General features: G+C 42.6%; 1 protein-coding gene and 1 long non-coding RNA gene across 7 annotated transcripts in view; one reads left to right on the top strand and one right to left on the bottom strand.

Moving 5' to 3' along the window:
• The window catches only part of LOC141768540 (nuclear factor 1 C-type-like), an 83,321-nt gene that overhangs the window by 22,046 nt on the left and 36,870 nt on the right, over positions 1–24,405 (bottom strand). For all 6 annotated transcript variants that reach the window (XR_012594086.1, XM_074636932.1, XM_074636930.1 and 3 more), the window contains exons 5-11: positions 13,834–13,908; positions 12,718–12,792; positions 11,011–11,143; positions 10,247–10,368; positions 5,013–5,126; positions 4,683–4,840; positions 2,837–3,020 (exon numbers count right to left, since the gene is read on the bottom strand). Coding sequence is in view for 5 of the 6 variants with exons in the window: in XM_074636932.1 (XP_074493033.1) it covers positions 2,837–3,020; positions 4,683–4,840; positions 5,013–5,126; positions 10,247–10,368; positions 11,011–11,143; positions 12,718–12,792; positions 13,834–13,908 (861 nt within the window). In the remaining variant the exon portion in view is untranslated. The remainder of the gene's footprint in view (positions 1–2,836; positions 3,021–4,682; positions 4,841–5,012; positions 5,127–10,246; positions 10,369–11,010; positions 11,144–12,717; positions 12,793–13,833; positions 13,909–24,405) is intronic.
• The window catches only part of LOC141768565 (uncharacterized), a 194,959-nt gene continuing 190,371 nt past the window's right edge, over positions 19,818–24,405 (top strand). Inside the window, exon 1 of the long non-coding RNA XR_012594089.1 lies at positions 19,818–19,975. This is a non-coding gene — a long non-coding RNA (uncharacterized LOC141768565). The remainder of the gene's footprint in view (positions 19,976–24,405) is intronic.

Here is a 24,405-nt window from a genome sequence, read left to right as displayed (position 1 = left end):
AGGACGTATGCAGTCTTCCTATTGGAAATTCAACATGAGGCTTTTGCAAGATGCCCATTTTTGCTCCAGTCTTAAAAAATGTTGGGGTTGTGTGGAGAGAGAGGAAGGATGGATTGAGAGGAAGGACGGATTTGATTCGTTGAGATTGTGGTGGGTTGTGGGAAAGTGCCAAAGTAGACATTTTTGTCACTTATATAAAGCGTCTGCTACTATAGAGGTGAGGAGAGCAATCAAAAGGATAGATGGTAGCATACAGGAAGGAAACCAGGCTGAAATAAGGAGTGATTTGGGCTCCTGTCTCCAGGATAGAGCAAAGGGGGCTCTTGTAAGGGCTAGATTTTCTATGTCGAAACGAAATGGATGCACCTACCTCCTTTTTCTTTGGGCCAGAGAAGCAACGAGGGGAAGACGAGCACATGCACTGTTTGCACTGTTTTGCATTTGTTTGAAGGGTGGGTTACTCCTTAATTAAGTGAAATGAGGGAGGGGGCTGTGGACATTTATAGGAGACTGTATGCAGCGGAGGAGTGTGATCCAGCTTGTGCTGAAGTACTGCTGGAGAGGCTGAACTGCACGCCCCCCGTTACTTCTCAGGAGTTGAGTGAGGCAGTTGCCCCCTGATGGAATCTGGACGTTCCCCAGGGGTGAATGGGCTGCCGGCAGATTTTTTTATAAAAGCTCCTGTTCGGTGCTGGGCCCAGGCTGGTATGAGGTGGTACTGGAGTGCCCTCATGTCAGCTGCCACAGAGCAGTCCCGACACTGCTACTTAAGCAACCTGAGATATTTGCGGACAGTTGCACCTTTGACAGGGTAGACCATGGGTACCTGTTTAAGGCCTTACAGGCTTTTGGTTTGGGGGAGCGTTTCGTTGCTTTCAACTATACACAATTGGGCCTTTGCCAGCCTTGTTAAGTCGGAGAGTTCAAGGTGGGGTGGGGCTGGAGTTAGGTATCAAGTGTCCTATAGTAGGCTTGTCGCGGTAGTCGGTGTTACCGGTGTTACGCGGTGGTCGGGCACACATCGATTACATTACCTACCCACCACCAACACCGTCGCTTTGCTTTTTTTTTACAGAAATAAAACCCATTTAGTTCATTTTGCCATATCAGCGGCGTGTTATCAATAGATAGTCAGACGACGGACGCTACAAACTGAGAGTGAAGTCTCAGCTCAGAGCAGCAGGTGTCATATTTCACACTCACGGGACGAGAGAGAGTTGACAGACCGAGACTGGGTCACACAAAGCAGAGTGGCTCCAAGTAGCCCAGGGATGTATGTATCGTGCAGATATTTGCTGGGGCGACCCATCAGGGCACCGTTACAAAGGGACAGGGGCACTGGACTGGACCGGCAGATTTTTCAGTCAAACCCGAGGGGCGGCGTACATCGTGACACTGTTGCCGTTCTATGGTGCGGTTCTTAAAAACAGGTGAACCTGTGAGTCCCGAGTCCCGACCGAGTCTTTGGGAATGATTGCTGTAGATGACCTTTGCTTTGTTGTTCGTCCTTTGTGGTTGTTAGCCAACTACCATTCGTAGCATTAGAATCTTCTATGGCTAGAGCCAATTTGGCGTCTCGGACCAAACAATGTTCTTGTCTTCAGACGTTGATGGCGTTGGTTGTTCTTTCTACCCGTCTCTTGTTGTATATTTATCTCTCAATCAGATACGTTAGAGTGAAATCACTAAAAACAGTTTAAGAGTGCATACACTTTCTCTCTCTCTCTCTCTCTCTCTCTCTCTCTCTCTAAATGCATGCTGAGATAAGTTCTTAGTGGTTTGTAATGACAACTAGGTTGTTAGAGATCACTTAATGTGATTGCAACCTGCTCAGTTTCAATTCAATTATTCATAGCTATACAAAACATTTTATTGCATCTCTTTTTTTTTTTTTATTTCCCATCAGTTGGATTGACTTCCTCTCCATTAATAATGTCAGTGGATCTAAAGATTGTAATATTTGATGAGCTTTTTTTTCTTCTTCTCATGTGCAGTTTACTGCGATCGAAGTCAATTTTGATCACAACGTCATTATTTATTTTCTAAACTCGGTGAACTCATAGAAATCCAACCACGGCACCGTGCCTACTGTCAATGCTCAGTCCAAAGCTGAGGACAACACATACTGATCAATACGCCACTTTCCTAGTAAATCTGGCCCAAAATATTTACTATATGTTATTAGTATATATTTTAGTATAAATAATGATTTCCATATAGTCCCCTTACGGACTCAGTACAGATAGAGAAGATTTAAATAAAAGGTTAAATTGGTGGCTGTGATAATCAAAGGTGCGTACTTTTATCGTGTCATTAAAACAGGAAGTAGTTCTGTGTTCACACTAATTTCTTATGATGAGCTGAGAGGAACAAAATAACACTTGCCTTAGCCATCATAATGTGGGAACATGTGCATTGGTATGGCTCTTTCATGTTTTTAATACTGTGTGTTTTTAATACTTTGTGGACAACAATTGATTTCTATGGCATAAACTATATCAAGCTGTGGATACACAGACAACACTGGCTAGTGGGATCAATTCATTGTTGGGTTGGCTCTTTTCATGGGATCGGTTGATAATACTACTACTAATGCCGCAGATACTCCAGTGAGGAATCAGTTGATCAGTCTGGAATACCCCCCAGGAGCCTTTACACCAGTAAACCCTTTGTTGTATCTTTCTTCTGCACGTCCATCTCAACATGTTCTGTGTTTCTATATACAAATATAGGACTATAAATGATAACATATTCTATTGGAAGGTTATGTATATATACATCAGGGTATCATGCCAAACAGCAACAATGGGAATGGAAGGTTGTTTTGACCACTTACTGGGTGATGTGGGGGAGTTTGGTCCCCCATCAGAGGAGGTGGTGGTGGCCTTTGACTCTGCAGGCAGCGTCGGCCTGGGGAGGGAGGATGGAGGAGGAGCCAGGGAGGGAGCAGGTCCAGGGGGGGCCAGCATCTGAGAGGAGATGTAGTGGCTGGGCACTTTAACCTGGTTGCTGCCATTCAGCTGGAAAATTCAGAAAGACAAACAACTCAAATATACTCACATCTTACATGTGATGCAATGCTGCTATGCTTTGTAGTCCTAAATTATACATCCCAAACATATTTTTAAATTAATTTGAGCTCTGAAGCAAAACAAACTTTTTATAAGCAGCAGTTTTCCATCATGTTTGCAACCAGGGTCTGTAATGAACTTGTTTCACTCTGCCACTGTAACAGGCAACTATTTTTTTTTGTCTGCCACTCAGAAATTTTATCTGCCACTTTTGAAATCTCTGCGCTAAATGAAGGAATAACATTTTACATTTGATGTCATTTAATGTTCGATATATTTTACACAACAAAACATATACATGGTATATTACAGTGTTCAAATTACACCGTAGAGGGAGGGCACTGTACACAGTACTGTACTCTACTTTGTTATTGTCATCTATAGTGGTTATTTGCATAAAAACACACAATTCAGATGATTATGATTATTTAAATATTTGCTTTGATTAAAAAATAATCTTGGAAAGTTGATCATAATTCTCTCTTTAATATCTATTTTATATTGTTGTGAAAACATCTCCTTCAAATAACTTTATTCAAGTTTCTCGCTTAAAACTTAATTTTATGAGATTACATTTGAACACATCATGATGACGTTGTAATTTACCTTCGCCCAATAGTCCTTTTTCCTGAGCAGACTTTGAACGTCTCATAATAATAACTGAATGGCACCTCCATAACGTTAGTATATCCGCTATTTATCCAGTCAGGACTGTGCTGCCCACCGGCTGCTAACAGCTAACGTTACTAACTCTCCTCCTGCTGATTTCAACACAGGTTTGTTGTTCACAGTGAAGCATTATCAGGGAAAAATAGGGGGCTTCCCCTCAGCTTTAGTAGTAGTATCGCCATGCTGTTGATACATGATACAGCGTGCGTATGTGTCATTGTGCAGCGTAACTGACGGAAAGCAGAGGAATCGATAGTCACGGAGGCATGAGATGCCAATAAAGTGGACAACTACGGTTCTCTATTCCCATCACTAGAATTTCCCCTGCCTGCCAAAGTGGCAGGTGTCCTGATGATTTGACACCCGCCACTGCCAACAATTTACCCGCATTTGGCGGGTGGTGGGTGCTAATTTCAGACCCTGTTTGCAACTCTCACAGAACTTTAAACTGATTACCGGTATGTGTAGACTGGAACTAACAGGGAGCGGCACATACTGTACAGGCATCACACTGTGCCGTGTGTGTTCAATATGGAAGCAAAAAGTAGACGCTGCTGACTCGCGTTAACACTGAGTGGTTATAGAGTTATATAGAACCTTGTGGAACTGACTTGACACAAACTCAAACCTTCAGATTCTTCTCAAGTGGGGGGCTGTTTGGTCTTTGTCTGTCTGACTAGTTCTATAAATGCCAACCTGCACCACCTAAAGCAGGGGTCGGCAACCTTTACTATCAAAAGAGCCATTTTAGGCAAAAACAACAAAAAAAATCTGTCTGGAGCCACAAAACATTTGAGCATCGTGATGAAGGTAACACAGTTTATAGTCTGAGTATATAGTATATAAGTCTATTATGGCGTTAACTTTGACAGCTCTAATTACTACATTATATTTGTGTATATTTGTGTACTTCCAGCTGACCGTTTAACCGGTTGTACTCACTGAGCTGGGGGTTTGATTGGCAGGGTCGCAGGCCAGTGAGACCAGATCCTTTAGGGGGTCCTGGGCCAGGTGAGGAGGGTAGCGGATTGCTCCGTGGGGGAAGTAGGACGAGGGCGGGAAATGAATAGATGAGGAGGGGTGGGGACTCCGAGACAGGCCTGGACAGAGAAAGAGACAAGACACGAGAGGGAGAGAAGGAACAACACAGTAAATTACATTTTGTTCTCGGTGTTATCCTTATGGGAGTGAATTAAATAATATATATATGTGTGTGTGTGTGTGTGTGTGTGTGTGTGTGTGTGTGTGTGTGTGTGTGTGTGTGTTACTGACCACTGTGAACAGCTATGACTGGCCGGTGGTGCTGAGTGAAGGATCCCAGTCTTGGGGAGTCTTCCTGGGGAGAGGGACTGTCCAGCTCTGTCTTCTTCACTGGAGGAGACAGACCTAAAACACAGACACACAGACAGTGATTGGTACGAACACCGAAAGCACCGGAACCCTTTTATTTCTTAACTTGTTGGTTTAAAGAGTAATGTAACAGCAGCTGTAAATCTAGTTGTTATCTGACCTCCAGTACCACCACAGTTTATCACTGTGAAACTAGATGCTTCAGACCAGCAACCACATCCAATATTTAAAACATGTCAATGAACAGATACAACATGTTGAAATGGAGAAAATGGAGAAAGTGACATGAAAGGGTGGGAAGTGGTTCTGGTTCCTGACTGGTCAAACTCAAGTCAAGTTGGCCCCATAAGTGAGGGCTGAAGCTCCCTCCTCACCGTGACACTGGTACAACACAGACTGGGCTGAGGCCAGTTGACTTACTGATCAGCGATTGCTGATGCCTGACCATTTTAAAGGTACTAGGGATGTCACAATACCAGAAATCTAGTAGTCGATACCAATACCAGTGAATTTCCACTATTCTCGATACCCAATTGGATACCACGGTAAGAAAAACAAAAAAAACAATAAATCCCATGTAATGTGTACGTGTGTATATATAGATCTTCAGACTGCAGTAGTTCAAATTCACTGACATGGTGACATTTCACTGGGTAAAGGCTACCAGAGGTGGGACCAAGTCATTGTTTTGCAAGTCTTAAGTAAGTCTCAAGTCTGTGACTCAAGTCCCAACTCAGGTCTCGAGTCCTAAACAAGCCATCTGTGCTCTTCATCAAATGTAATGTCATTTTAATAGCAGAGTAACTGGATCCAACTGGTGCTCAGTAACATGACGTTAGTTCTTCATGGTTTTCTCCTGAAACTTGATTGGATGCTGTTGGATTGGTTCAAACTAAGTGGATCTGGGGAGTTAAGAGTAAGATAATCAAATGCAAGTCCCGCAATACAGAGTCCAGAGTTCATTCAATAAAAAAAAACACCACTTTTCAGAGATTTAGCAATAAGCAACAAAAGATAGAAATTCAGTACAGTTTTTTCCCCCCACGAGTGAATCCTCTTCTCGAAAATAGAGGATCTCTGCATCTCTGCATCTCTGGATCTCGCTGCAGCATGGCGCTGTTGTGTGTTAGTGTGTGTCAAACTCCGACACAGAGAGCAGAGGACAGAAGCAGCCGCATTTGGTGCCTGGCGGGTGTTAATTTCTGACCCTGCAGGCATCGTACGGTACCGTCGGTACTGTAGAAAACGAGTACCGTCACATTTTTAGAGTTTTGAGTTTCGGTTCTTGTGACATCCCTAAAAGGTTCTATATGTAACTTTCAGAAGATCCTTGTTATTAATGACACCTGTGGCTGCTTAGTGAACTGCAATCAGCATCCTGTTGCTCGTGCTCGTGTTCGCATGTCCGCACTCCGTAGGTGCGAGCGAGCATCACGGACATCGGCCAAAACAAGATCATATATCTTAAAATAATGTTTCCTATATTTTAGTTGGACCATTGGCTCCATGAGGCTAACTAGCTCGCAGTTTGCAAATGACTTCATCAGCTAACATTACAAAGCAACCAACTGCAGATCCACACCATGTAGCGAAGTTACAGCTAGCTGGCTAACCTTAGCTTAAAGCACTCATGACAGTATTTTGCTGCGTAAGCTGCACACTGGTGGCACTTTAGGGGGCTGAAAAGAGGCAAGGCACCGTCATATCCTTTGGTCCTGATTCCTTTACATAAAAATCAGTCCACAGGCTGTTATAGGCAACCAAGCAAGTTGGGGAAGGTTTCAGTTTTTAAGTTACGTCACAATCTGGTCACACAAAGAGATTAATACATGTATATTTTTACATATAGTACCTTTAAGAGGATTATGAATTGGCTGGTTGGGCAATATGTATTTATGAACTGTATAAAAATCCTATCCAGTCTGCTGTAACTCCCTAAATCTGTGTTTTTACACTTGGAACTAGAATATATTAAATGCTGGCCTGACCTCTGCTCCCTGCAGCGTACTTCCTGTGTTGATGTTCTGACAGAGGACTCCTCCGGGTCCAGCTGTCACTCAGCTCTGTCTGCTCTCTACTCTGCCAGCTGCTGTCAAGTCATGTTTTGGGGACGGAGACAGTTAACAAAGCTGAGCCTGAGCCACGGTTTCATTCATCGATGGTGACACGTACGCTATGCTATCTGATACACAACAGATTCTGTCTTTAACTAATATTCAACACCTACTGTGGATAAACTAACACTGAGCTGATCCAGAGCTGTGCACGCTGGCGTTACCACTCACTTTCATCCCTGTCGTGGTCAGTCTGCATTGCACGCGCAGCAGCTGAGCTCTCACTATATAGAAGTCAACCCCCACATGGCTGCTGACAACACACACCAGTCCCCCTGTCCAGCCCTAACCCAGATCTCCTTCATTGGTCAGTATTACAGGAGGACTCTTTTGTGTAGTTTGGCTTCAATTAGTGTAGTTGGAGTTTCTTCATTGTAGACTACAGCTCATATTAATTAAAGCACAGTTTTCAGTAATGACTGATTAGCATTAACTGTCAGAAGGATTAGTAGTAGTAGTAGTAGGAGTAGTAGTAGTCATGTATTTCGGTCCGTATTAACTATTTTCTATAAGGAATGCACATAATAAAGAATGGGTAACAGTAAGGCATTAAATTAAATAGTTAAAAAAAACAAAAAAACAAGGTTTTGACTGAAAAGGTGTCGGCTGAAGCGTAAGCTTCTTATACCTACCCTTCTGACAGAGCATATTCTAATAGGCAACTCATTTCCTACTGAGTTTAGGCTATACAAAAACAAAGACAAAACAACAACAAACTTCCAAACGTTTCATACACAATAACAATCATACTTTTTATACATTTTAAATTTTGTATGCCTTATTTTTAAACATGTTTTTAAATTTGCAAAGAGTACTACACATTTTGAATTCCTTGTCACAACCATTCCACAAGTTAACCCCTGTGACAGATTTACATCTATTCTTTATATTTGTCCTTAACCTTGTTCATTTATTCCTCTTAACTCTGAAAGAAAGCTTTATGGTTTCCAACCGTCCCGTAAAATAAGGAATCGAACTGTAGTTGGAGATTAAAAGACGTGTTCCGTATTGAACAGATGAGGACGTTTGTTATGTATTTTTGAGAATCAATTCAGTGCAAATCTATGGGAGAGAAATACTACAGGTTGTACTATAGAGAGGGTGATTTGTATGAGATTGAATGAAACCCTCTTGATCTGTCATCCCTCAGTCTGTCTCATTGGGCGTGACTCGTGATCCTAGCACACTGTGTGTGTTCGTGTGTGTGTGTGTGTGTGTGTGTGTGTGTGTGTGTGTGTGTGTGTGTGTGTGTGTGTGACAGCATTGCAAAGATACCCCTGACAGTGGTGCAAGATATAAAACATACGAGCGTAGTCTGCTGGCAAAAAAAGGAAGAGATTACAGAAATACAGGAGGGAAAATGGAAAACCAGTTCTGTTTTATTCTAAAGAAAAACAAAATTTTTATGTTGAACTGTTGGTTCTCACAGCTCAAAGAAAACTCTCTGTTCCATGCTAAATGTCTGCTGAATGTGATTATGTACTGTATGGTATGGATAGAACTTCCCACAACCACGTAGCCTATGTGGGCATTTTATGTTCTATCTTGAGATAAACCTACTGAAGAGTAATGCAGGTGTAAGACCCATTGTTTTGGACAAAATGAGCCTTACATTATAATAATGGAATATCTGTTATAGGTCTACAGTACTCGGAGCTCCTCAGTCTAAGGTCATACTGTAGAGATCCCGTCGACCCTCTTATTATAGACCCTCTAAGCCTCCAGCCGACGTCACAATGTTAGCTGGAGGAAAGACTGGAGCCAAACACGAATCACCTCAGAGTAGTCGGCTAAAGTTACACATCAAAATGTCATCCTGCTGTGTTGTTGGGCGCCAGAATCCATATCCCACGCATTTGAGATGACAAACTGTGATTCTTGGCTCTAGCGAGCTACAATATCGGCGAAGCGTGTCAGAGACGGAGAGAAAACGATGCTAATACTTTAGCTTAGCCTTCTGCTAATCGTAATTAGCCGTCACTGCTCGCTAGCTGAACTATTAGAGAGATGGAGATAAAAATGTTGCTAATGCTAATAGTTTAACCTTCTGCTAACTGTGAGCCTTCGGCTGCAGTGAGCTAGCAGTAGCTAAACTATTAGCAACATTTCCTCTCCATCTCTGAAACGCTTCCGCCCGCCTCCCGGCCCTCGCTCCAGCCTCGGTCTGCGTCTCATTCACATGAACATTTTACAACTTTTAGGACCTCATGATTTAAATATTCAAGTGTTCGTACTGGGAAGATCATTTACCTAAAAAAAAAAGATCCGCTCAGTTACAGACGTCTCTTTCCCAATGTCAGTCTATGGGAAAAAGTATTTTTGGGCCCGATGGCATCACGTGAAGGACACAGACGTTGTAGTACCGCCGTTTGGGCACTAAGAAAATTTGCTTCAGAGCCCTGCGCTCTTCCTGGGGGATTGGTTCACACTACACCACTTTAGCCCTGATTTTCCGCTCCCTGACAGTTTTTGGAGCTCCCTGACCAAAAGCCACAGATCAGAGACAAATCGGCGTTGGCTCGCCGCTCGCACATCAGAACTAGAATCACCTAGAAGAATAAATAGTAAAAAAGAGTGTGGAAACCAGTGGAAACGGGCTATTTAGTGAACACGTGCCAACAACAACAACATCATCAGCAATGTGTCTTGTGTATGGTATCACGTCATTTGCCGTGTATTTCTGGCGCGTGTTTTCGTGCCAAAACGTAGTCGAGAGACCTCATCAGGGATTCCTCCTGGTGAAAGATCTTGTAGTGTGTGTGACCTACTGTCTCTTGTCAGTCATGTGGTGTGAAAACAACAACGACTTCATGACTCCCGATTACAAGACAGTAGGTTGTGTAGTGTGACCAGTACACAGATCCAACCACTCTGACAGTCATGTAGTGTGAACTTGGCTTAACAGAAAAGGCGTCTATAGAGAGGGTGTTAAACAAAGCTGGCAATGACAGTGATTTCAATATGTCAGTACCATGTTCAGTTATGCTCATGCTTTAGTGATAAATGCCAATGTGTCTCCTAGTACAAACACTGGACAGTTACCTCCTTCCATGTCATCAGTCCAGTTCCTGGAGCTGCTGGCAGGAGAGGAAGGTGAGTGGTAATACTCCCCTCCTGGACTGTCAGCCTCTTCCTCCATAGAGCCAGACTTATGACGCTTACTCCTGCAGACACATATACAGACACTCAGACATCTACATTTAGGATCATGGCTTCATGGTGCACTGTGTGAAGTGATGAAAGCAGAGAGCTAGAAAATAAAGTGTCTTCTTAAGTAGTTTTGTTGTGGTCAAGCAGGAAGAGAGTTAGGTTTGTCCGTTCTGGGCTACTGTAGAAACATGGTGCAACACGGTGGACTCCGTGAAGAGGACCCGCTCCCTATGTAGATATAAACGGCTCATTCTAAGCTAACGAAAACACAACCATTCTTATTATCAGGTGATTATACACTAATGAAAACATACTTGTGTTTTCACCGGCGTTGGTTTGTTTGTTTGTCTGTCTGTCTTAGTAGGATTATTAATATTATATTCCATTTGTGCCAATAGATCCCCCTGATTGTTACACACTGGTCCTTTAAGGGGCTGTTCGAGGGTCTTAACTTGGGTTTAATCTTAGTCTAAGGTCATGGTAAGGGCTGACATTAGTCATGCAATAATTGTTACACTTATTACTGGGATTAGGTTAACATTAATTAACAAAGCCAGTTTTGTGCTTTCTGATGTTCTGATGGTAAAGATTAATGCAAGGTGTATAGAAATTTGCAGTGTGTGCGTGTGTGTGTGTGTGAGTGTGAGAGAGATTACCCGCTGGATGAGGTGCTGGCCAGTGATCGTCTGAGGCTGACTGGCTGGTTGACAGACTGGTTGAGGTCGTAGGCCAGATGGCCCTGGAGCTCCCCCATAGAGAAACTAGGTCCTACTCCTGTGACTACTGGAGCTACACAAACACACACACACACACACACACACACACACACACACAGTGGTTATGACCTACAAATTCAAAATTGAATAAAAGCCTCTCAATTCTTGTGTTTCTATCTTTTGGCCGATAGAATTCAATAGTCACACAACACATAAATGTAGGCGGCAGTAGCTCGGTCCGTTGGGACTTGGCTTGGGAGGGTCGCCGGTTCAAGTCCCTGCACCATGTACGGAGTGTTGACTGGTAGCTGGAGACGTGCCAGTTTGCCTCCTGGACACTGCCGAGGTGGAGGAGGCGCCCAGGGAGCATCTTTACTAGATGCCCGAACGCAAAGGAGTAGCGGCTCTACTCCTAGTCCCTCACGGATGACTGAGCTCCTCACCCTATCTCTAATGCCCGGTGCAGCCTACACGATATCAGCCCGATTATAGCCAGACATGGTCGTCGTAGGGTGTCGACTCCGATCGGGAACGATAAATCGATCGTTTTATCTCGTGTAGAGTGTCATAGTACACGACAGAAAGTCTAGCATGTTTGATTTTTTTTTTTTGTCTTCCACGACGTGTTCCATCACTGCCGTGAATTTGACCGGCTGAGCAAGGACGCACAATGCTGTAAACAGAAGCACATGGCTACTTATTATGCAGAATGATGTCATCGGACCTTCCCAGGCCAACTGCTGCCGGACCTCGCGGTAGGATATTCAGTCTAGGTTGTGTCGGAGTAAGAAACACCACCGCCGTTGCGTCTTTGCACATGGAGCATCCCGTTGCACGCCCGCTTTCTCTTCTCTCCCTGTGAATTATATTTTGATTGTTTTCCCCTGGAGCCTCGTGGGCCCCTTTACATGGTCGGACCCGGGGGGGCTTGAGCCCCGGTAAGCCCGTATATTAAGGAGAACAGGGGACCGACGTATAGTCTGTCATGTGTCGCGGCCAAGTCACGACAAGAATTTATGACTCTCAATCGTCTAATCTGACATAGTGACCATCGTAACCGTCAAAAATATGGTGTAGTCTGATCCTGGCATAAGGGAGACGCCAGCCACCCTCCTGAGGAAACCCATTTCGGACGCTTGTACCCGTGATCTCGTTCTTTGGGTCATGACCCAGCCCTCATGACCATAGGTGAGAGTAGGAACGAAGATTGAACGGTAGATTGAGAGCTTTGCCTTCCGGTTCAGCTCTCTTTTTGTCACAACGGTGCGGTAAAGCGAATGGAATACCGCCCCCTGCTGCTCCGATTCTCCGGCCAATCTCACGTTCCATATTCCCCTCACTCGCGAACAAGACCCCGAGGTACTTGAACTCCTTCACCTGGGGTGAGGACTCATTCCCTACCCGGAGTAGGCAATCCATGGGTTTCCTGCTGAGAGCTGGGGAACTTGTGTTTTCCAATTTGATTCCCAATATAGCGCTGTACTGTCAATTCACAACATTCTTAACTGCCCCACCGCCAACTCAACCCAATTCAATCATACGACGTGACATGCTCAATGTAACTGAAACTCATAAATACAGAGTTGGTGTTCCAATGAATGGTGGTGGATTGGGTAAGGGTTAAAGCTAATGGTAAATCAGACTTACTTCTTGAGACATGGACCAGCTCGGTGACACTGAAAACTCCTGATGTCACAAAACTGTCCTGGAACTCTGGACCATCTGGAGAAACACAACAGCATTCACTACAGTGATTCCTGTATGAAACTATATGCAGTTTGTATATTGATAGCTTTGTTTTTTATGTTAGTACAATATGGGCTTTGGAACACAATGGGGTCATATTTTGGAAACCTTCAATCTTAATCCAACAGCGGTGTTAGTCCTAACACCAGACCCGTGCACCGATTGTTGACATGTGGCACTCGCCAGTGACGTCTGTGTGTGTGTCGGTGTCCACCTGCATCATTGCATAGGGTGTTCTTTATTACGCTAACTTATGCTAACCATCACAGAGGATCTTCCAATCCCTTTAAATGTACCTAGAGGAGACAAGGAGCGAGGAGAGAGGAGGCGAGGAGGCGAGGAAACACTGGTGTATTCTTTGTGGAAGTCTTTTCAGCACCTGTGAGCTACAGTATAAAAGAGGCGTGACACACAGCTGGAATAATCCCAGACCATGGCAGGACTCTACAATTGTAACTGTTCCTTTTGTATTCACTAGTTGTGGTTATTTAAGACGGTCAAACTTTCTGTTTGTGTAGAGCCTCAACCAACATCCAGCTGTTAACCGTTTCAATGCACCCTACACACACTACAGTAAATAGTTGGAAGGGTTTCCTGGCTCCTGTGTTGAAATGTGCACCACATGAGATGATCTGTGAGCCAACGCCACCACAGACACCACAGCGTCTTCAGTCTGCGGTACTTCTCGTCTTATCAAAGGATCCAGAACTGTCAGGAGGTGACGCAGATACCGATAAGTGGTACAGGCCACATCATTTCACTACATACAGCAGATGACATGTCATCTTTCTTCATCACATTCCTCCTCCTCTTCCAAATGGTTTAAATGTCCCATTTCCATCTATCACATCAAATCAAGTCGATGGCCTATTTATGTATTAGGTCATTATTGTATTTGTTCATAGTATTGGAAAATCGATGAATAAAATGAACAGACAGAATATTCTATTTATGTAACCAGGTTCCACAGACTGAAAAACTAAATATCCTTCTATAATGGAAGATCCTTTACGTTACCCAAGGTGGCAGTTCGACTGTCCTCCTGATCAGAGCCCACTCCTGTACGACTGGGACTGCTGCTCTGCTCTGCCTCTGGAAAGAGGGAGAGAGAGAGAGAGAGATTTTTTTTATTTTTTATTTTTTTTTATTTTAAACACAAACAAAGATACAAACCACAATACAATGATACAATAACATTACAAGACTGGTCCATAAAGGGAGAAAAAAATAAAAAGTACTTTAAAAAAAAAGATAAAGCATAAATAAAATTGAGGCACTGCACTTATATAGAAGAGAAAGTATGCTGAAATGAAATGACGAATGAAGTCAATAACTGTGTATGTGGATCTGATCCATGCCCACTGTCCCTGAAGAGCTTTTGGTGCCTTTAAATGGGGTCGTGTTTACCGTGTTTACGGTATGAGCCCATATGAACGCCCCCCCCCCTCCCCTGTAATTGTATAATATGTCTGAGGAAAATGTTGATATTCCCAACTGCTTACTGTCATTATGCCTTTGCATTTACTGCATTGTGTTACCCGCTTGCTAGCTTGCTAAATCGTTAGCCTCTATGGCTTCTAGACGCCGACAGTAACGTTAATATTGCCGTTGCTCAGCAGTGATGTTCTCACGACTTAATCACTTGAACGCCAGATATATACAGTGGAGGAAATAAGTATTTGATCCCTTGCCGATTTTGTAAGTTTGCCCACTTACAAAGAAAAGAACGGTCTATAATTTTAATGGTAGGTTTATTTTAACAGTGAGAGACAGAATATAAAAAAAAAATTCCAGAAAATCAATTCATATAAAAGTTATAAATTGATTTGTATTTTATTGTGGGAAATAAGTATTTGATCCCCTAGCAACCAACAAGAATTCTGTCCCCCACAGACCGGTTAGATTAGTCCTCTCACTTTAAGAAAGTACTCCGAATCTCAACTCGTGACCTGTATAAAAGACAACTGTCTCAACTCATTACCTGTATAAAAGACACCTGTCCACAATCAGATTCCAACCTCTCCACCATGGGCAAGACCAAATGGCTGTCCAAGGATGTCAGGGACAAGATTGTAGACCTGCACAAGACTGGAATGGGCTACAAGACCATCAGCAAGCAGCTTTGTGAGAAGGAGACAACTGTTGGTGCCATTATTCGGAAATGGAAGAAACACAAAATGACCATCAATCGCCCTCGGTCTGGGGCTCCACGCAAGATCTCGTCTCGTGGGGTATCGATGATCATGAGAAAGGTGAGGGATCAGCCTAGAAATACACGGGAGGAACTTCTTAATGATCTCAAGACAGCTGGGACCACAGTCACCAAGAAAACCATTGGTAACACACTACGCTGTAATGGATTAAAATCCTGCAGCGCCCGCGAGGTCCCCCTGCTCAAGAAGGAACATGTACAGGCCCGTCTGTTTGCCAATGAACACCTGAATGATTCAGAGAAGGCTTGGGAGAAGGTGATGTGGTCAGATGAGACTAAAATCAAGCTCTTTGGCATCAACTCGACTCGCCGTGTTTGGAGGAAGAGAAATGCTGACTATAACCCCAAGAACACCATCCCCTACGTCAAGCATGGAGGTGGAAACATTATGTTTTGGGGGTGTTTCTCTGCTGAGGGGACAGAACGACTTCACCGCATCTTAAGGGAGGATGGACGGGGCCATGTACCGTGAAATGTTGGGCGACAACCTTCTTCCCTCAGCCAGGACACTGAAAATGGGTCGTGGATGGGTCTTCCAGCACGAGAATGACCAAAAACATACGGCCAAGGCAACAAAGGAGTGGCTCAAAAAGAAGCACATTAAGGTCATGGAGTGGCCTAGCCAGTCTCCGGACCTTAATTCCATAGAAAATCTGTGGAGGGAGCTGAAGCTTCGAGTTGCCAAGCGACAGCCTCGAAACCTAAAGGATTTGGAGATGATCTGCAAAGAGGAGTGGACCAAAATCCCTCCTGAGATGTGTGCAAACCTGGTGACCATCTACAAGAAACGTCTGACCTCTGTGCTTGCCAACAACGTTTCTCCACCAAGTACTGAGTCATGTGTTGCTAGGGGATCAAATACTTATTTCCCACAATAAAATGCAAATCAATTTAGAACTTTTATATGATGTGATTTTCTGGATTTTTTTTTTATATTCTGTTTCTCACTGTTAAAATATACCTACCATTAAAATTATAGACCGTTCTTTTCTTTGTAAGTGGGCAAACTTACAAAATCGGCAAGGGATCAAATACTTATTTCCTCCACTGTATATGACTTCCCGTATTGTAAACACGAGCTCACGAGTTTCATTTGAAGGCACCAACTTTCCCAGGATTCACCCAACACTGCCCCACATCCATCCATTCTCTCAGCTGGTTACAATGTTGGCCAGTTTGTCTCATACATACTTGGCTATCATCACTGGGACATGTACCGTGTAGGTGTACTGTGGTCTAGGACGTGTACTAAAGGACCGCAGTGTCCCAGTTTGAGTCCATCTGGTGTCCTCGTAAGTCATTACACAGCTTTTCAAAAGCAGAGACAGTGTTAAAGAGGACCTATTATGCTTCTGTGCTTCTTCCCTTTCCTTTCGTGTGTTATGTAGTTTTTTTGTGCATGTAAAAGGTCTACAAAGTTACAAAGCCCAAAGTCCAGGCCAAATGGAGATACTCTCCCCCACAAAAACACTGCTCCTGAACTGCCTTAAACGCCTCGCTAGAAGTCCCGCCTTTTCTTCCGTAACGTGGTGATGTCACCAAGTAACTCATAGCCAAGGAGGGTGCAAAGAGGAGATGTCACGCGTCATCAACGCATCATATCTTTGGGGTACAACACATGCACGGTAAAATATGGTCTGCCGTCGCCGAAATAGAGCCAATCACAACGCACGACCGCAGCTCCAGTTACACTGCGCACGTGTTAATACCCCATACCCCATACCCCAAGACCCGGGTCCGCCCGTGTCCCAGCCTCATTCAATAGGTCTTGCACATAGCGGCTAGTTTGGCACACCCTCAAACAAAGCTGGTTAGAGCGGAGCTGGAGCGGAGTCCGAAGAGTTTGGTTTGGTTGACCAATCACAACAGTGGGCCAGCTGACCAATCAGAGCAGACTGGGCTTTTGGGATGGGGCAGGAGCTCAAACAGAGCGTTTCAGACAAAGGGTGAAAAGAGGTATGAGAAACATTAAACATTAAACCATGTCAACGTGTTCTTGTAGAAACCAAAATACAAGTATGCAACTGAAAATGAGCACGATATGTCCTCTTTAAAAGTCCACAGAGAGAGATCATAAGGTCTCACCTGAGGCACGGAGGAGAGAACTAACAGGAATAGCCCCCCCCATCCCCTCTCAGGTGCAACCAGAGGCTATACTGTACAAGCTGCCTTCCTCCCTTTGTTCCCTCCTTTTAACCTCCAACATGATGTGTGTGTGTCCTGTAAGTCAATTTACTTCTTCAGTGCTTTGATTTACCTTTTTATAGCACAATAAACGTTGAGCTTATTTGATTTATTGTTAATGAGTTTGTTTTCTTGTTGCAGAGCTAAAAACGCACACAATGGAGGCAAAGAAAGAAATCTGCCTCTGAAAATAAAGCACTCAGCATAAACCGAACCTGCTGACTGCTTCTAACAACATAGTCCTTCAAACCGGAGACAAACTGAGACTTTAATGATATGAGCATGGATAACCCTGACCGAGTCACTATGCTGGGACCTGGTGAGCCCATGGGTGACTCTCATCAAGCGTCTGCAGTTCTTGCAGCTACACGCTGACCAATAAGGAGCCGAGCTGAAAATCAGGAGGCAGCAGGGGCCGGGGGACACCATCATCCAACAGCATCCAACAGCATCCAACAGCCAGGTAGCAACTGGTTGCTGGTGGCAGCTTTGAGATGATAAAGACCTAAGCTGATGAATGAATAAAACACTGATGTTTTTGGTCTGACATTGTCTGGTCTTTATATCCTTCAGGTTGTGTCCTGCTAATTAAAGGGGCTCATTTTCAGATTCATATTTATATTTGGGGTTTCTACTAGAACATATTTACATGCTTTAATCCTCAAATCATTATTTGTCTCATCCTGTCTGTCTGAATATACCTGTACTCACCCTCTCTCTGAAACGCTCCGTTTTAGCTCCTGTCTCTTTAAGTCCTCCTCCTGAAAAAGCCCAGTCTGCTCTGATTGGCTCGAGAGAAAAATATGGTGCACCTCTGCAAAGGTAGTTCTCAAGCTGCGGGCGGTATATTCTATCTATATTCTTTTTCAGTCCCGATAGCGATACCTGGGCTTTGGGTATCGGATCCGAGTACCAGTGTTTAATTAATAAGCCTCACTGTACGACGGAGTATTAGGGCCACATTGAGGAAAAATATAAATCTGAGATTTCGAGAATAAAGTCGTAATATTATGAGAATAAAGTCAGAAGTTTACGAGAAAAAAAAGTGGTAATATTATGAGAATCAAGTCATAATATTATAAAGTAGTAATTTGACGTGTTATTTTAGAGGGGAAATAGTGTGAAGATGAGGAACGTGGAGCATCTTGTGAAGTTCTACTTTAGTTTAGGTTTCACAAATAACGAAATACTTAATTTTTTGGCTCATCAGCAGCACATTATCATCAGTATCAGGACCTGGAAAAGATTGAGCAAGAAACTGAGTTTATTCTGAGGAAAGAACCACACGGACCTGCTGGAGGAAACTGAGGAGGAGGAACTTTTGTGGAGGAGAATTACTTTTTTTCTCGTAAACTTATGACTTCATCCTCGTAATATTACGACTTTTATTCTCATTAAATTGCAACTTTATTCTCATAATATTATTATATTTATTCTTGAAATCTCAGATTTTTTCCCCCCCTAATTCTCCGTCGTAGTGGAGGTGACTGGGATCATTCTTTTTTTAAATCTGATTCTGATTATATGTGAGGCAACATCAGGCTTGACTTAAACATTGCTTTCTTAACTATGTAAAACAAAATATAACAAATAAATACATAGATATAAATTGACTGAATTGTTATTTATTATTGCAGGTTTTTCTGATCCAGGCAGCATATAAAAACTGACTGAGTTGTGTCATTTCACAGTTTGTGTGTGTTGGTAGACACTCCAGATACCCAGATGTATGAGCACAAGTACTGAAAAAGAGGGACTTTTTCATGATATGTCCCCTTTATGTGTTGTGCACATGTTATGCCAGTAGAGGGCAGGGCATAGTAACACATTTTGCTGCTATGGATCATTTTCATGGTGGACATTTTGACTATACTGTAATAACATTAATGGTAACTTTCAGTTAAGGTGTTACCGGGTTATGAGCAGGCTGGCTCACTGGTGTCTCACTGGGACACCTGAATGGAACAGAAACCACCATTATTCCAGTGTGCCTAGAAGCACAAGGCAAAGCCTTGTGCAAAGCACACTGGTCTATTATTCGTCGGGCTTAATTTTATTCTTCTTCTTCCGCCAAACTTTGCCGCGCTACTCCTCCGGCAGCGTTGCCAACACCTGTACAAAAAATACATCAAAACGTGCGGAATGATCGGGAATCGTGTGCTATGACCTGGGAAAGCGCGATTTTTTTGCTCCATTGGAATGCATTGAAAATCGATGTGAAGAGTGCTCAAAAGCACTCCTCTTTGGGGCCATACAGAATCGCCATACTTTAAAGGTCACATATTATACTCCATTTAAACTAGTTATTATAGGTCTCAGACACCTCCAAACCATGTCTCTGAAGTTTTTTTTTCAAAAAAACAATCAGATCATGCATTGCAGCATGTCTCTATAACCTCTGTTTCAGCCCATTTCCAAAAGTGCTGATTTCTGTGTCTGTAGCCTCTGTCTCCTCCCACTCTGCTCTGATTGGTCAGCGTTTTCTGTCAATCAAACGTCCTCAACAACAGCGTCACCCTCCCCCTCCCTCCCGGAGAAGCTCTCTCTCTCTCTCTCTCTCTCTCTCTCTCTCTCTCTAGAGAGAGAGAGAGAGAGAGACGAGTGGAGAGATAGCAGCTAGAATAAAGTTTATAAACCACTTTAAAGTTTATAAACCAGAAACTTCACCCAGCGCACGTTACCGGAGGAATCTGATCAGAAATCGGCAACACATGATGAACATCTGCGGTCCAGATTCCAGGTTTTCCTGACGGTTTCTCTCAGGTAAATAATGCTGTTTATAGCTCTGTTAGTTAGCTCAGTGTTTACCTCATGCATCAACTCTGTAAACCGTAAACATACACTCTGTTTTACGTCTGTCTTTACAGATCCATCTGTGAGAAATGACTGACAGAATCATCCCAGAGGAGAGCAGACAGCTGAGAGCAGATGGCTCTGTTTACATGGAGATACAAAGCTAACCCGTTAGCATGTAGCTAACCCGTTAGCATGTAGCTACATGCTAACGGGTTAGCTACATGCTACCGCTATGACACGGTGTGTAAACACAGCGACCATCAGGGTGGAAAATAGAAGATGTGAAACAGTAGTCAGTTCATTATTTCTGCTAAAAGATAAATGTATGGAAGATCAGAGTAATGGTATATTATTTACAGTAGTAGCTGTCTCTGTGTTACCATGACTACAGACCACCGGAGCTTAGCTTACCATAGTTTACCAGAGCTGAAAGACTTTCTCCTGTACCATGTTAACATAACTAACTAACAGGTGAGATGATTACAAATGCTGTGAATAATTAATATTGTCATCTGTCTACTCAAATAAAGTTTGACTGTGAAACAGAAATGTGTTGTGTTGCTTACAAGTCACTATTTACTACCTGTAATCTGCTACATGCATGACATCAAATATATATAATATATAAATATCATCTGTTTAAACAGTGTAATTACATAAAGCCTTTGTGAAAGAACATGTTATATTTAGATGATGGGAGTACATGAAGCCTGTTCTGCTGGTTCTTGCAGACTAACTGTAGGAGCTACTTTGCTCAAGTTCGGTTGAGGAGGAGAGACAGTGACGCGCTGTGGGCTGGGGTCAGCTACTGAAGGTTCTCTCTGGTTCGACCAGGAAACCCTCACGTGACTTGCATTCTCTAATGACGTCAGGATACAAGGAAAAAAGAGAATTTTTTTTCTGCACCCATTTCCGGACAAACGGAGGAGGAGAAAAAGAGAGAGGATGGTCTTTTATGATACTATGGTGGCCTGTAGACACACTGGGGACAGATATTGATGTTTAAAAGACATGGAAAAGTGCATTTTGCATAATAGGTGACCTTTAACGTACAAGCGTGATTAAAAGTTTAAACGGGTCACGAGACTTGGGACTTTATTTGGCCAAATGGAAATTTTTTGATAGCTGGCACGGTTTTCACGAAATCGCAGTTTACGTTTTGTGAAATTTTCAGACCGTTTCAGATTTTATAATGGGTGTGTATTGCGTGGGTCGTTAAGGGCTAGAGCGCGTGACATCATCGCTAGAGTGCGGGAAAGCTTTGAAATCTTTTGAAAATTTTCCGAACAAATTGCTCTGTAGCCCACAACGTCCACTCCTCATACACAATTAATACATCAAAACGTAGGTATTTTTGTGCCGGTCGCAAACATGTAGCTATGGAATCAGTCGGACTTACACATTTGGCGACACATGCCTGAACGTGAGAGCAACTGCAGGCTTCGCTCCCATAGGGCCCCATATTAAATTTCACAGAATTTTTTGGATCAGAGAAAAAAGTTAATAGTTTTCGAAACTGCCGCCGAGGTCACATTTTTGAAACTACAGACCCAAATGTCGCACCATTTGTTCATCAGAGACTCCTAACTGGTCTCATGAACAATCTAAGCGATAGGAGTCACGGTTTCTGTCGTAGAAGCACTTTTATGACATGTACGTCTCTGGTTAACTCCTATTATAAACTGCCCCACTGCAGCAGTTGCCAATCGCCACGGCAACTTCAGATTGCTGCTAGACAGCTGATTCACATTAGCCAATCAGAGCAGGCTGACTAACACACCACACACACACACACACACACACACACACACACACACACACACACACACACACACACACACACACACACACACACACACACACACTATTTACTGTATCACGCCATTTCAGTGGGCCAACATGCTCTAAACCAGGGCTTCAATGGATCAGGGCCATAATTAATGTTATTAATTACACCTGTGATTAAAAGCCCCCAACTCTCATTGTATGATAACAGGAAACTAGGTATTCTCCTACTTTTCAAAATAAAAGCCCTCAACTCTTACTTTATAATAACAGGAAACTAAACACTCCTCTCGGCCCCCCAATCACCATGGCAACCAGTGACAGAATGATCGGGAATGGTGTGCTATGACTGTTCTAAGAGATTCGCGTAGCGGTCTCCGAAAAAATCGCGCGAAAGCGCGATTTCTTTGCTCCATAGGAATGAGTGGCAAATCGATGTGAAGAGAGCTCAAAAACACTCCTCTTTAGGGCCGTACAGAGTCGCCATACTTTAACATAGAAAAATGATTAAAAGTTTAACGGGTCACGAGACTTGGGACTTTATTGGGCCTTTCATCCACCTTCTTAAAACCTCACTATGGTCCTCAGACCCCCCCCCCCAGCACCAGGCACACTGGTCAAAATTTCTTGCGAAATTTTCTAGTTGTGATTATAGTTTCAATTGTATCCTGTTGGGATGTCTCCTGTGAGAAAAGCTTATTGAGAAGATGTGAACAGAATCAAATGTACGTCTCCACCAGTTCACGACCAGTGTGTGTGCCAAAATCCAAAATAAATCAAGCAAACTAACATATAGTCGATCTATGCACACTGACCCCATGATACATGTTGAGTGACAGCCGCCTCATTTGCATAATGAGGCAGAAATGCAGAAATAAATGCATAAAGAAATGTATAAAGAAATGTGTGAAGAAATGTATAAAGAAATGTATAAAGAAGAGAATACAGAAATAAATACGTTTGGGGAAATAAATAAGGAGTGAAATGCAAAGGGAAAATCATGCATAAATAAATACATTTTAAAAAATGCATCAATACTAGGGCTGTCAAAGTTAACGCATTAATAATGAGTTAATGCAAAGTCGTTTTAACGCCACTAATTTCTTTAACACATTAACGCAATCGATCTTTCGGAGATCGTTGCGGGCTCAGTTTTAAAGCTAGAGTGAAGATACCGGCCTCATATAAAACTAACATCGGTACCAACCATGTCATACTAGCTTGTCGTGAAGGAGGCTAAATAACGCTCCAAACTTACACTAAATTTTGGCGAGGAAAAACTGACATGGCCATTTTCAAAGGGGTCCCTTGACCTCTGACCTCCAGATATGTGAATGTAAATGGGTTCTACGGGTACCCACGAGTCTCCCCTTTACAAACATGCCCACTTTATGATAATCACATGCAGTTTGAGGGCAAGTCATAGTCAAGTCAGCACACTGACACACTGACAGCTGTTGTTGCCTGTTGGGCTGCAGTTTGCCATGTTATGATTTCAGCATATTGTTTTATGCTAAATGCAGTACCTGTGAGGGTTTCTGGACAATATCTGTCATTGTTTTGTGTTGGTAATTGATTTCCAATAATAAATATATACATACACTTGCATAAAGCAAGCATATTTGCCCATCCCCATGTTGATAAGAGGATTAAATACTTGACAAATCTCCCTTTACGGTACATTTTGAACAGATAAAAAATGTGCGATTATTTTGCAATTAATGCTGATTAATCATGGACAATCATGCGATTAATCGCAATTAAATATTTTAATTGATTGACAGCCCTTTTAAATACATAAATAAATACATACATTTTAAAATAAATTTTAAAAAATAAAAAATAAATGCAAAAGTAAATAAATAAAAAATAAATGTTATAATTAATACAAATAAATGCGTAAATAAAAGGGAAAATTAAACAGAAGAGTAATTAAATAAGGGAATTAATACAAAGCTAAATAAATAAAGAAGCCAATTAAAACAGAAATATCAATTTATGTCACATTTTATCAATTAATTAATGGTTACATTTAATGACATATTTATATATTTATCCATTGATTTATTTTTGACTTTGGCACGTTCCGTCCTCCATAGAGCCGAGCATTGAGTACACTGGTTTACAGAATAGGTAGAGCAAGTCTTCAAGGAATGTGCATGAATGCTCTTTCAAACCCCGAGCCAATGGATATGGCTTTGGTTCGGTAAGGTCTCGTATCTTCTAAAAGTATTCCATTCAGTTGTTGAGCTGGAGTTGGGGCCGTGCAAGGTTACGCTGCTGTTTTGGCAAAACTAGAGTGTGAAGACCTTTTCAACAGTGTGTGCAGGTGATCATTTGGGAAAACTAGTATAGTATTTGTGACTGTGGAGCTCTGCTTGTAAAAGTAAATGCAAAGCAAATGCTGTAACTTTGTACTCTACAAAGTGTTTGGGATCCAGATCCACTAACTAAACATGCCAGCAGTCAGTTTATGGAGATATACAATCCAACAATGCCTCCAGTATACTTTCAGGTCAAGTAGTTCATTCACTTTATTCATATGCTGACTGTTACTAATAACAACCAAACTGTCATTATAATCAGTTTATGGCTGTATCCTAAGAAACGGG

This window comes from Sebastes fasciatus, chromosome 5 (assembly GCF_043250625.1).
Source record: "Sebastes fasciatus isolate fSebFas1 chromosome 5, fSebFas1.pri, whole genome shotgun sequence".
Taxonomy (NCBI): domain Eukaryota; kingdom Metazoa; phylum Chordata; class Actinopteri; order Perciformes; family Sebastidae; genus Sebastes; species Sebastes fasciatus.
The sequence above is the reverse complement of the archived record's forward strand: the minus strand, read 5'-3'. Positions and strand labels throughout refer to the sequence as shown.